Source organism: Mesoplodon densirostris, chromosome 1, assembly GCF_025265405.1.
Source record: "Mesoplodon densirostris isolate mMesDen1 chromosome 1, mMesDen1 primary haplotype, whole genome shotgun sequence".
NCBI lineage: Eukaryota > Metazoa > Chordata > Mammalia > Artiodactyla > Ziphiidae > Mesoplodon > Mesoplodon densirostris.
In genome coordinates this window covers 236,912,085-236,925,115 of record NC_082661.1, presented here as the reverse complement: position 1 = coordinate 236,925,115, position 13,031 = coordinate 236,912,085, and the positions used below count along the sequence as shown (strand labels likewise).

Here is a 13,031-nt window from a genome sequence, read left to right as displayed (position 1 = left end):
TTTTTTAAGGAACCTCCATAGTGGCTGTATCAATTTACATTCCCACCAACAGTGCAAGAAGATTTCCTTTTCTCCACACCCTCTCCAGCATTTATTGTTTCTAGATTTTTGATGATGGCCACTCTGACTGGCATGAGGTGATACGTCATTGTAGTTTTGATTTGCATTTATCTAATGATTAATGATGTTGAGCATTCTTTCATATGTTTGTTGGCAATCTGTATATCTTCTTTGGAGAAATATCTATTTAGGTCTTCTGCCCATTTGTGGATTGGGTTGTTTTTTTTTTTGATATTGAGCTGCATGAGCTGCTTGTAAATTTTGGAGATTAATCCTTTCTCAGTTGCTTCATTTGCAAATATTTTCTCCCATTATGAGAGTTGTTTTTTCATCTTGTTTATGGTTTGCTTTGCTGTACAAAAGCTTTTAAGTTTCATTAGGTCCCATTTGTTTATTTTTGTTTTTATTTCCATTTCTCTAGGAGGTGGGTGAAAAAGGATCTTGCTGTGATTTATGTTATAGAGTGTTCTGCCCATGTTTTCCTCTAAGAGTTTGATAGTGTCTGGCCTTATGTTTAGGTCTTTAATCTCTTTTTAGTTTATTTTTGTGTATGGTGTTAGGGAGTGTTCTAATTTCATTCTTTTACATGTAGCTGTCCAGTTTTCCCAGCACTACTTATTGAGGAGGCTGTCTTTTCTCCATTGTATATTCTTTCCCCCTTTATCAAATATAAGGTGAGCATACGTGCATGGGTATATCTCTGGGCTTTCTATCCTGTTCCATTGATCTATCTTTCTGTTTTTGTGCCAGTACCTTACTGTCTTGATTACTGTAGATTTGTAGTATAGTCTGAAGTGTGGGAACCTGATTTCTCCAGCTCCGTTTTTCATTCTCAAGATTGCTTTGGCTATTTGGGGTCTTTTGTGTTTCCATACAAATTGTGAGAATTTTTGTTCTAGTTCTGTGAAAAATGCCAGTGGTAGTTTGATAGGGATTGATTTGTATCTGTAGATTGCTTTGGGTAGTAGAATCATTTTCACAATGTTGATTCTTCCAATCCAAGAACATGGTATATCTCTCCATCTGTTTGTATCATCTTTAATTTCTTTCATCAGTGTCTTGTAGTTTTCTGCATACAGTTCTTTTGTCTCCTTAGGTAGGTTTAGTCCTAGGTATTTTATTCTTTGTGTTGCAATGGTAAATGTGAGTGTTTCCCTAATTTCTCTTTCAGATTTTTCATCATTAATGTATAGGAATGCAAGAGATTTCTGTGCATTAATTTTGCATCCTGCTACTTTACCAAATTCATTGATTACCTTAGTTTTCTGGTAGCATCTTTAGGATTCTCTATGTATAGTATCATGTCATCTGCAAACAGTGACAGTTTTATTTCTTTTCTGATTTGGATTCTTTTTATTTCTTTTTCTTCTCTGATTGCTGTGGCTAAAACTTTCCTAACTATGTTGAATAAGAGTGGTGAGAGTGGGCCACCTTGTCTTCTTCCTGATCTTAGTCGAAATGGTTTCAGTTTTTCACCATTGAGGACAATGTTGGCTGTGGGTTTGTCATATATGGCCTTTATTATGTTGATGTAGGTTCACTGTATGCCTACTTTCTGGAGGGTTTTTATCATAAATGGGTGTTGAATTTTGTCAAAAGCTTTTTCTGCATCTATTGTGATGATTGTATGTTTTTTATCCCTCAGTTTGTTAATATGGTGTATCACATTAATTGATTTGTGTATATTGAAGAATCCTTGCATTCCCGAGATAAACCCCACTTGATCATGGTGTATGATTCTTTTAATGTGCTGTTGGATTCTGTTTGCTAGTATTTTGTTGAGGAATTTTGCATCTATGTTCATCAGTGGTATTGGCCTGTAGTTTTCTTTCTTTGTGACATCTTTGTCTGGTTATGATATGTGGGTGATGTTGGTCTTGTAGAATGAGTTTTGGAGTGTTCCTCCCTCTGCTGTATTTTGGAAGAGTTTGAGAAGGATAGGTGTTAGCTCTTCTCTAAATGTTTGATAGAATTCGCCTGTGAAGCCATCTGGTCCTGGGCTTTCGTTTGTTGGAATGTTCAGTATTGTTTTTCATGTTTTACCATTTTTACCTTGATGTGAAGTGAGCAGTAATTGTAAGTTTTATCCATATGCCCAGAGACAGACTTTTACTTAAAATCTGTACAATAAGGGAAGACCTAGAAGAATCCCAGACCCTTTAGTTATTTCCTATTTTCTCAGGCAATCTCAGATTTAATCTCTTTGCTGACTTCAGCATCTAATTTGTAGTATTTCATTGAATGATATTTTTTGTGTGCTACTGTTCCATTTGATATTATGAACATTTTATTTGCAATAAAAATAGGATTGTTCCTTTCATGAGAGAGGCCATATGTGATTCTTATTTGCACTTCTGCTCTCATCTTTGTTCTTTTACATGCAAGCAATCTCCATGTTTTCTTTTGTGATTGGGCATATAATAAGCATTCTAACCCGTGAAGAAAAGGCCATCAGCAAGACCGTACATCTTGCCATTATGGCTGTTTCTCTTCTTACTGCCATTGTTAAGAATATGTGACAAGCCAGTTGAAATAAAATTTACTGTGTTTAAAAAATAAATTGTATCAGGAAGCACAGAATTGTGATTTAGCACTGAAGGTAAAATGTACTGCACTATTGGGAAGGCATACTCCTACCAAAATGTAAGACATTTTAATATTAACAAGGTCTTCTGAAATGTAACAAAGTGAGCATCAGATTATAATGCAATTTGAGCGTTCTCAACATATGTAGTAACTTGACTGAAAAGGATTGATTAAAATCCTTTATTTTGTGACTGAATGACTTCATAAGTTGCTTGAAAAGAATAATCATTTGGAAACTCTGATAAATGATTTTTAAACTTTATCACAGTTTATTTTAAACATAATGTTTAAAATAAAGTACAGAGTAACACATCCAGTTTTGGTTTTCCTGTTCTTTCGCCATTATGGATATTGTTTTATGCCTTTTCCACTGCATTTTCAGTTTTGTGGCCAGTATCACATACATGTTTCTTTTAATATTTATAGTGATCATTGCATTTTTCTTTGAGTGTTAAGTGTTTAAAAGGCTCCTGGGGAAAATATTGTCTGTTCCAAGGCCTTTTCTTTCTTCTTTTCTTTTTAGTGAAAACCTTTTACCTATCCGGAAAAAAAAAAAATGTCAATTTGACTTCATTTATGGATTGTCTTTACTATGGACTGTATCAGGATGTGTTTCAAGCTTGTTCCTAGGCTCTCCACAGTAGGATTCAATGAGGAAACCCAGTAGAGATCTCGAATAGGTGCTATTTTTTTTAACTACTGCAAATCCCACTATCAGAAGTGGTGTTCTTGCATTGAATAATTAAAACAAAAAAATAGTTGCTGTTGTTTTAGAACAGTCTTGAAGGCAGAGAAGCATTTTTCTAATCTCCCAGCCTGTAACACTTCAGTGATCACCTCTTTTCCTTACTTCCTCTCTCTGTCTCCTCTATTACCTCCCATCTTTCCATACTTATTAAGCACCTGCTTAATAGGTGTACAAAGGAACAATATTTTTCTTCCAGTTTTATTGAGCTATAATTAACATACAACGCTGTATAAGTTTAAGGTGTACAGCATCATGATTTGACTTAGATACATTATGAAATGATTACTACAATAAGTTAAGTGAACATCCATTATCTCACATAGATATAAAACTAAAGAAATAGAAAAAAATATTTTCTCCTCATGATAAGAGCTCTTAGCATTTACTCTCCTAACAACTTTTATATGTAACATAGAGCAGTGTTAATTCTATTTAACCTGCTGTACATCACATTCCTAGTATTTATTTATCCTGTAACTGGAAGTTTGTACCTGTTGACCACCTTCATCCAATTCCCCTACCCACCATGACCCTGCCTCTGGTAACCGCAAGTCTGATCTTTTTTATGTGAGTTTGTTTGTTCGTTTTTGAAGTATAATTGACCTATGACAATATGTTAGTTCCTGGTACATGACACAGCAATTAGATATATCTATACAATTCAAAATTATCACCATTATAATTCTAGTTGTCATCTGTCACCATACAAAGATATTACATAATTATTGACTATATTCCCCACGCTGTACATTTCAAAATCATGACTCATTTATTTTGTATCTGAACTTTGTACCATGTAATCTCCCTCACCTATTTCTCTCCTCCCTTCTGGCAACCACCTGTTTGTTCTTTGTATGTATCTATGATTCAGTTTCTGTTTGCTTATGTTTGTTCATTTGTTTTATTTTTTATATTCCACATGTAAGTGAAATCCTATAGTATTTGTTGGTCTCTGCCTGATTTATTTGCATCTATATTGTCACAACTGCCAAGATTTCCTTCTTTTTAAGGCTGAGCAATATTCCATTGCACATATATATCACATCTTCTCTATCCATTCATCTATTGATGAGCACTTGAAAATAAAGTGTATTCTGCTGCTTTGGTGTGGAATATTCTATACATATCTAGTAAGTCTACCCAGTCTAATGTGTTGCTTAAGACTGGTATATCCTTATTGATTTTCTGTCTGGATTGTCTCTCTATTGAGGTAAATGGGGTGTTAAAGTCTGCTACTATTATTGTTTTACTGTCAATTACTCCTTTTATGTCTGTTAATATTTTCTTTACATATTTAGGTGCTCTTATTTTAGGTGCATATATATTTACAATTGTTATATCTTCTTGGAATAATCATTTTATCATTCTGTAATGTCCCTCTTTGTCTCTTATTACTGTCTTTGTTTTAAAGCTTATATTGTCTGATATAAAGTACTGATACCCTAGCTTTCATTTCATTTTCATTTGCATGTAATACTTTTTTCCATCCCCTTACTTTCAATCTATGTGTGTTTTTAGATTGAAGCAGGTCTCTTGTAGGCAGAATGTATTTGGGTCTTGTTTTTATATTCATTCAGCCACTCTATGTCTTTGATTGGAGCATTTAATCCATTTACATTTAAAGTAATTATTGATAGGTATGTCTTATTGCCATTTTGTTAATTGTTTGGTGGTTGTTTTTGTAGTTCTTTCTGTTCCTTTTTTTTCTTTTTGCTCTCTGCCCTTGTGATGACTGTCTTAGTGCTATATTTGGATTCCTTTCTCTGTTTTGTGTTGTATCTGTTATAGATTTTTGGTTTGTGGCTTATATACAGCTATGTATATAAATCACACACATATATGTGTGTGTATATATATATATATATATATATATATATATATATATATATATATATATATATAATTATTTTAAGTTGCTGATCTCTTAGTTTGAATACATTTTAACAACCCTACATTTTGACTCCATAACATTTACTGTTTTTGACATCATATTTTACATCTTTTTGTTTTGTGTATCCCTTAACTACTTATTGTGAATGTAGATGATTTGACTACTTTTGTCTTTTAGCCTTCATTCTGGCTTTATAAGGGTTTGATCTACTACCTTTACTTATATTTGTCTTTACCGGTGAAATTTTTCCTTTTGTAACTTTCATATTTCTAGCTGTAGCCTTCTCTTTCCTGCTTAGAGAAGTGCCTTTACCATATCTTAGAAAGTTGGATTCCTGGTGATGAACTCTTTTAGCTTTTGCTCATCTGTAAAACTTTTGATCTTTCCTTCAAATCTGAATGAGACTGTTGCTGAGTAGAGTGTTCTTGGTTGTAAGTCTTTCTCTTTCATCATTTTAACTATATCATGCCACTCCCTTCTGGCCTACAGAGCTTCTGCTGAAAAGTCAGCTGATAGCCTTATGGGATTCCATGGTATGCAACATTGTTTTTCCCTTGCTGCTTTTAATATTCTCTTTTTATCTTTAACTTTTGACATTTTAATCACAACGTGTCTTAGTGTCATCTCTTTAGTGTCGATCCTGTTAGGGACTCTCTGTGCTTCCTGGACCTGGAGTTGTGTTTCCTTTCCCATGTTAAGGACATCTTCAGGGTTTTTTTGTATTCAAATATGTCCTTTCATTCTCTCTTTTCTTCTGGGACCCCTATAATATGAATGTTAATATTGATGCTGTCCCAGAGGTCGCTTAAACTATCTTCATTGTTTTATCCTTTTTTTTTTTTTTTCAGTTCAACTTGAGGGATTTCTGATACTCTGTCTTCCAGGTCAGTGATCCATTCCTCTGTATCATCTAATCTACTGTTGATTTATTCCAGTGAATTATTATTATTATTATTTTGCCATACACGGGCCCCTCACTGTTGTGGCCTCTCCCATTGTGGAGCACAGGCTCTGGATGTGCAGGCTTAGCAGCCATGGATCACGGGCCCAGGTGCTCCATGGCATGTGGGATCTTCCCGGACTGGGTCACAAACCCGTGTCCCCTGCATCGGCAGGTGGACTCATCGGCACATCAACCACTTGCACGAGGCAAGCCCTATTCCAGTGAATTTTAAATTTCAGTTATTGTATTCATCTCCTTTTGGTTGTTTTTTAAATTTTCAAGCTGTTTGTTAAACTTCTGTGTTCATCCATTTTTCTCCCAAGTTCTTTGAGCATCTTTATGATTATTATCTTGAACTCTTTATCAGGTAGATTGCTTATCCCTACTTCACTTCATTGTTTTTCTGGGGTTTTATCTTGTTTCTTCATTTGAAACATATAAAGCAGCAAACAGTTGATACACACAACAACATGCTTGATTCTCAAAAATGTGTGCTAAGGCAAAGAAGACAGTTATTGTATGATTTGTAAGTACATGAAATGTTAGAGGCAAAACTAATCTAGATTTATAGAAATATATAGAAAACAAATATATGGAAAAGCTCTTCTGCTCTCATGGAATTTAGTTCAATTTTAGCAGAGAGGTAAGATCAGTCTTCAAATGTGTTCTGAACAAATTCATGAGTGACAAATAAGTACCTTCATCTAAGAGCTAGAAGGGCTGGTAACAAAAAAGGAGAAATTCATCTTCTCTATCAGAAATGGTAAATGTCCAGACACAGGACTGTAGTCAAGCCACAGCAATATTTTGTTCAACCCAGGTGGTGGCTTATTTTTCTCTCCCTAAATTAAATATTTTCTGACATTTGGGAATTGGGAGATTTCACATGAAAATAAATATCAGTTTTTGACCTTCTCTTGAAAAGACCAGAATCCATAGTATCCTGAAGCCTGCTTTCCCTGCTGGCAGTAATAAGTTAAAACTGAGTGCCTTAGTTGCATCAGGCAGTCTCTGGCCTCCTCCACCCATCTAGCTCCTACGTATGTCCATGTTTCTTGCTTTTACCAAAAAGCATCTGAGCTAATAAGCCCTGATATATACTCATCTCTGACACCTGTTTCCTTATCAAATATTTCCTTTCACTTTTCCTCTGGTGCTTTGCTGATGCCATCTTATATCAGGCCCCCAGTCAGAGAGCCTCCTAAAGAATCCACCTCATTCCCATCTCTCCCACTCAGTGCAATATGTCTTTGCTAGTAGGCAGCATCCTATAGGTCAGGATGAAAGTTAAGAGGAGAGGCAGGGTCATTGCCAGAGTGGGAGTCTAAAGTAGATGCCATAAGTTATAAGCCTAAGACAAGAGGGTCAGGTTGAGTAAAGAATTATCAGAAGTGGTGGGTAAGTAGAGAACAAGAAGGCAGAGTACAAAGATGAACTAAAAAGGGGATTGGAGATGGCCAATAAGCACATGAAAAGATGCTCAACATCATCAGACATTAGGGAGGTTAAAATTAAATCCACAGGGAGACACCACTACACACCCACTAGGATGACCAAAATTAAAAATACTGACAATACCAGTGGATGTACAGCAACTGGAATTCCCCTATGTTGCTAGCAGGAATGTAAAGTAGTCGACCACAGTAAAAAACAAGATCTTATTGTATAGCACAGGGAACTATATTCAATATCCTGTGATAAACCATAATGGAAAAGAATATGAAAAATATTATGTGTATATATGTATAAGTGAATCACTTTGCTGTACACCAGAAACTAATACATTATAAATCAACTATACATCAATAATAAATAAATAAATAAATAAATAAATAAATAAATAAATAAAATGGAACAACCACTTTGGAAAATAGTTTGGCAGTTAATAGTATATGCATGTTAAACATACACTTACTGTAGGTGTTTAACCCTCAGGAATGAAGACATGTGGCCATCAAACCCTTTTACATGAATGTTGATAGCAACTTTATTCATAAACCCCATACTGAAAACAACCCAAATGCCCATATGTAAGTAATGGATAAACAAATGTACACTGTCCAAGGGTCTGAGAGAACTTTTTGAAGTGGTAGAAATATTCTACATCTTGACTGTGATGGTGGCTACACAGGTGTGTATAGTTGTTACAGGTGTGTATAGTCGTATATAGGCATGTGTAGTATATAGAACTATATACTTAAACTATGTGTATATTATTGTAAGTAAGTTTTACCATAATAAAGTTGATTAAATAAAAATACTTAAAAATAAAACAGAACAGGCAGTCATAGGAGGGAGACAAATGGACAACCAAGACAGGAAGCAAAGCAGAGGGGAGCAGCAAAGGGCATAAAATATCATAAACAAAGACGGCAAGGTGCTAACTTGGGGCCAAGATGGATTTTTGAAAATCCTCCCAGTGAAATTGCAGTTCTAATCATACCAATTTTCTTATTATCTCTGTCAGTCCTTACTAATTCTTCTCTTATGCTGGTAATCAGTCTGTTTCCTAGAAACTGACATGACTTCCTTCTTTCTTCTCTAATTCCTACCCCTAAATCAATTTCTGTTTTTCCCTTGAAGTTATCTCTTTACTGCCCCTGCCCTAGCTTAACAATTCTTGAATGAATCTGTATCATGCAGTTAAGACCTTGGTTACTTTCTAGTTGGGTTGCTTTTACCTACAAGTCTACTGTAAACTGGTTAAAGGAAGATTTCTTATATTTATACCCTTGTTACCTCTTTTCCCACATCCCATGCAATGTTCAGGGAAATGTGTCAGCATATGTCTCTAATTTGTCCCCTTCTTTTCATCCCCACCCCCCACTATCCTAGGTTGTTGTCTCTTGCATGGTCTATTGCAGTATTTCTTTTCCTTTCTTACAGCTCCTTGTTGTCCAGACAGCAGTGAGATTGATGCCTTTTAAAAGTAAATCAGATGATTTTACTTATTTCCTTTAAATGCTTCTATATCTTCCCATTGCACTTAGAGTAAAATCTAGTCCCTCCCACCTCGACACTGTCTTCACCATCCACATTTCCCCTACACACTGTGCCTCACCAAACCAAGCCCTCTCCCAGCCCAGGGCCTCTGTGCTGCTCTTCCTTCTCCTAGAATCATTTTCTTCCCACTCTTTCTATGGCTTCTCATGCTTCACAGTTCAACTGGAATGTCATTCCTCTGTGGCCTCTGCAAAGGGGTATCCATCTCCCTGCAGAAAAAGTATGTTATATCACATAACCTTGTTTATTTCTTTTCAGGGAACTTAGCATATCTGAAATCTACCTTGATTATGTATTTCTTTAATGACTTATTGTTCATCTCCTTCCATCAGTTAATAACCATCAAGAAGACAGAGATCTTTTCTACCTTGTTTGTTGCTATATCCCCAGCACCTAGCATGGGGCTTGGCTTTTTGAAGACACTAAATAAATAATCATTGACTGAAAGACAAGTGAAAATATAATAGGCAAATAATAACCACTCACTGTTTGCTCTTGTTTTTCCTGAAGTTTCTTTTCCTAAAGCTCTTTTTTTTTTAACCTAATTTTTACAGGTACTTCTATTGTGACTATAAAAGCTTTTGCTACTGACTCAGTTCGGGACAACATTAACTATTCAATTTTTAGTGGAAATGAAGATGGAGTTTTTTCCTTGTGCTCCAACTCAGGTAATCCTTCTCTACCTTCTAATAGCTTTATTTTCTGCTCCACTTAATGTTACTAATAAGACATACTTCTGCAAAGAAAACTCAAGATTTGAAAGGTAGAAATTGTTAGAGGTAAATAATTTAAAAGGTAAACAACAAAGAGTTTTTTATGCTGGCTGATGAGAAATCAAGAACTATTTGTTTACATGTACTCCTTAAGAATTCTATTCACATTTCCAAATTAAACAGTACCTATCCTACCCTACTTGTTATTTGATGATAACATGGTTTCTATTTATGATTTACCTATCCATTTGGGAGAATTGGAGATGTAGTAGGGAGATCAGTGAGAATGGGTTTGAATTGAAAATAAACACACATGTGTAGCCTTAGGAAATTTTCATCAGAGATTCTTCTGATTTGCCACTTAATGTCAACAGTGCAACAAAAAAGGATGGCTGGAAAGGTTTCTATGTGGTGGTAAAGAAATTACTTCCAAATACAGCATGTATTAAATTTAGCTTTAATAAGACCATTATTGTGCTTTAAATGAATACCAATTGATTATTTGGAACATACTTTTTTTAACTAACAACTATGTAGTGGATATGTATCTACTGCTTCATTGTCAACCTCAAGAAGAATGTTTTTAATAATTTCTATATTACCATACAACTGCCTTATTTAATCCATACTATGTGCACATGGAAAGAATTGAGAGGGGTCATTTCTTAAGCAAAAGCCTTCTCATCCAGGGTAGCGTTATGACTTTTTGGTCCATGCAGCCTTTGCTCAGCAACGTCTCTAAGATAGCCTGCAAGAAGTCTTCATCTCTTCACCCTATCATTTGGTTAAAGGGTGATGCAGGAAGCCTGTTGGCAAGAAGGCCATTTGCAAATACCACCAAACCTTAAGTTTCTAGCAGTCGGGGGTCTAAGGGTTCTGGGAAGGGAGCTGAGATTAGAACGCTGAGGGAGAACATTGAGTATGCACATTTTCCCAGGTCACCCAAATCCTTCCACCATCACACACCTAACATGGCCCAGGCTTGGCCTTATTTTCTATAGTCTCTCATTAAAATGCAGATAAAATATGCCTAGGGTTAGTTCAAAGAGTTCATCCACAGAAAACTCTTTATTTTTTTTAATTAAGTAGTCATTTATTTAAGTTGAAATGTATTTCAAAATTTTATTGTGAAATAGCTACAAGATGATATGTTGAGGTATACAACTGTTTAATGGACAATAGTAAAATAAAAGCCCATGTCTTTACCACCCATCTCCACAGATGAGACATTGTTAGAACCTCAGGAAACCCCTGTGTGTCCTTTCCCTCTCACATCTGTCTTATTTCACCCCAGAGGTCATTGGCAAATCAGTAATCTGAATTTGGTATTGATCCCTGCCTTTTCTTCATTATAATTTTCCCACCCCGTTTGAATCCCTAAAAAATGCGTTATTAGTTTTTTTTTTTTTTTTTTTTTTGCGGTATGCGGGCCTCTCACTGTTGTGGCCTCCCCCGTTGTGGAGCACAGGCTCCGGACGCGCAGGCTCCGGAGGCGCAGGCTCAGCGGCCATGGCTCACGGGCCCAGCCGCTCCGCGGCATATGGGATCCTCCCAGACCGGGGCACGAACCCGTATCCCCTGCATCGGCAGGCGGACTCTCAACCACTTGCGCCACCAGGGAGGCCCGCGTTATTAGTTTTACTTTGATTTAAACATCATAATAGAATTATGTTGAATGAACTCCTCTATGGCTTGATTTTTTGCTCTACATTTTTACTATGATGTGTAGTGCATAAGCCATTATGAACACATTAAGGAAGAATAGCAAAGAATGATATGTACATGCTGCCAAGGCTATAAAATAGAACACCACCATTATCACCGATGCTCCCTTTGGGCCCTTTTGTGATTGCATCTTTTCTCTCCACTGCTCTAGACTGATTAATGCCCAGAATTCAAGGATAATCATCCCCTTGTGACTTAACAGTAAATGTATTTCTAGAAATAGGAATATAATAAAAACATTGATTTTGCTTTGAAATTTACATAAATGGATTCATACTCTATGTATTCTATTGATATTAAGTTTTTTAAATTCAAAGTTAGAATCACCCATGTTAATGTGTGTAGCTGGGTTCTTTAATTTTCATTGCTTTACGGTATTCTATTGTAAGTCTATATCACAGCTTATTTATCAGTGTACTGTTGATGGACAGCAAGGTTTCTCTGTCTGGGGATATAATGAACAATCTTGTATGTGTCTTCTGGTGCACATGTAAGGAGTTCTGTAGGCCCTAGAGTGTAGGTTGGGCATGTTTCTCAGAGGGTGCCTATGTTCAGCTATACAGATAGTGCCAAACTGTGTTATGAAGTGGGTCATCTGACTTTACATTCCACCAGCATTGAACGAGAACTGTCACAGTTGTTCATGTCCTACTTTCTATTGCCAATCTGGTGGGTGTGAAATGTTATCTCACTGTGGTTGTAACTTATATTTCCCTTAGTACAAATATATTTGAGCATTTTTTCATAGTTTATTGACTATTTCTGTTTTCTTCTATGTGAAATGCATATTGATATCTTTTGCGTATTTTTCTGCTAAGTTATTTGTGTTTTTCTTGCTGAAGTGTAAGGATTTTTAATATATTTTTATTAGTGTTTATCCTTTGTTTTTTGTTATAATTTTTTTTTTATAATTTGTGACTTGTCTTTCACTCTCATTAAGGCACGTTTTGAGTTTAATGTTAGAATGAATCAGTCTTATTTTATGACTTGCCTTTTTTGTAGGCTGTTTAAGAAATTCTTCCCCACCCTGAGATCATGAAGATATTCTTATATTGTCTTTTAAAATTTTTATAGTTTTTCTATGTTTCACATTTACATCTTTAGTGTATCTAGGATTGATTTTTGTGTTTTACGTGAGTTAGAGATAGCTTTTCTTTTTTACTTTTCCTCTCTTCTCCTCTCCTCTTCTCTCCTTTCCTTTCTCTTTCTTGTTTTTCAACCAGGACTCCCAGTTATTCCAATGGCCTTATTACCCTGTGATCTGCAGTACCAGCATGGTCATACATCATGTTTCCTGACTTTACTGGACTCTCGACTCTTTTCCATTCTTCTCTTTGTCTATCCACACACTGACACCACACT

At 35.7% G+C, this 13,031-nt stretch overlaps 1 protein-coding gene across 1 annotated transcript in view; it reads left to right on the top strand.

Annotated features, from left to right (window-relative positions):
• Positions 1–13,031, top strand: part of DCHS2 (dachsous cadherin-related 2) — a 288,245-nt gene that overhangs the window by 245,965 nt on the left and 29,249 nt on the right. Inside the window, exon 15 of the mRNA XM_060095313.1 lies at positions 9,786–9,899. Within this exon, the coding sequence (XP_059951296.1) occupies positions 9,786–9,899 (114 nt within the window). The remainder of the gene's footprint in view (positions 1–9,785; positions 9,900–13,031) is intronic.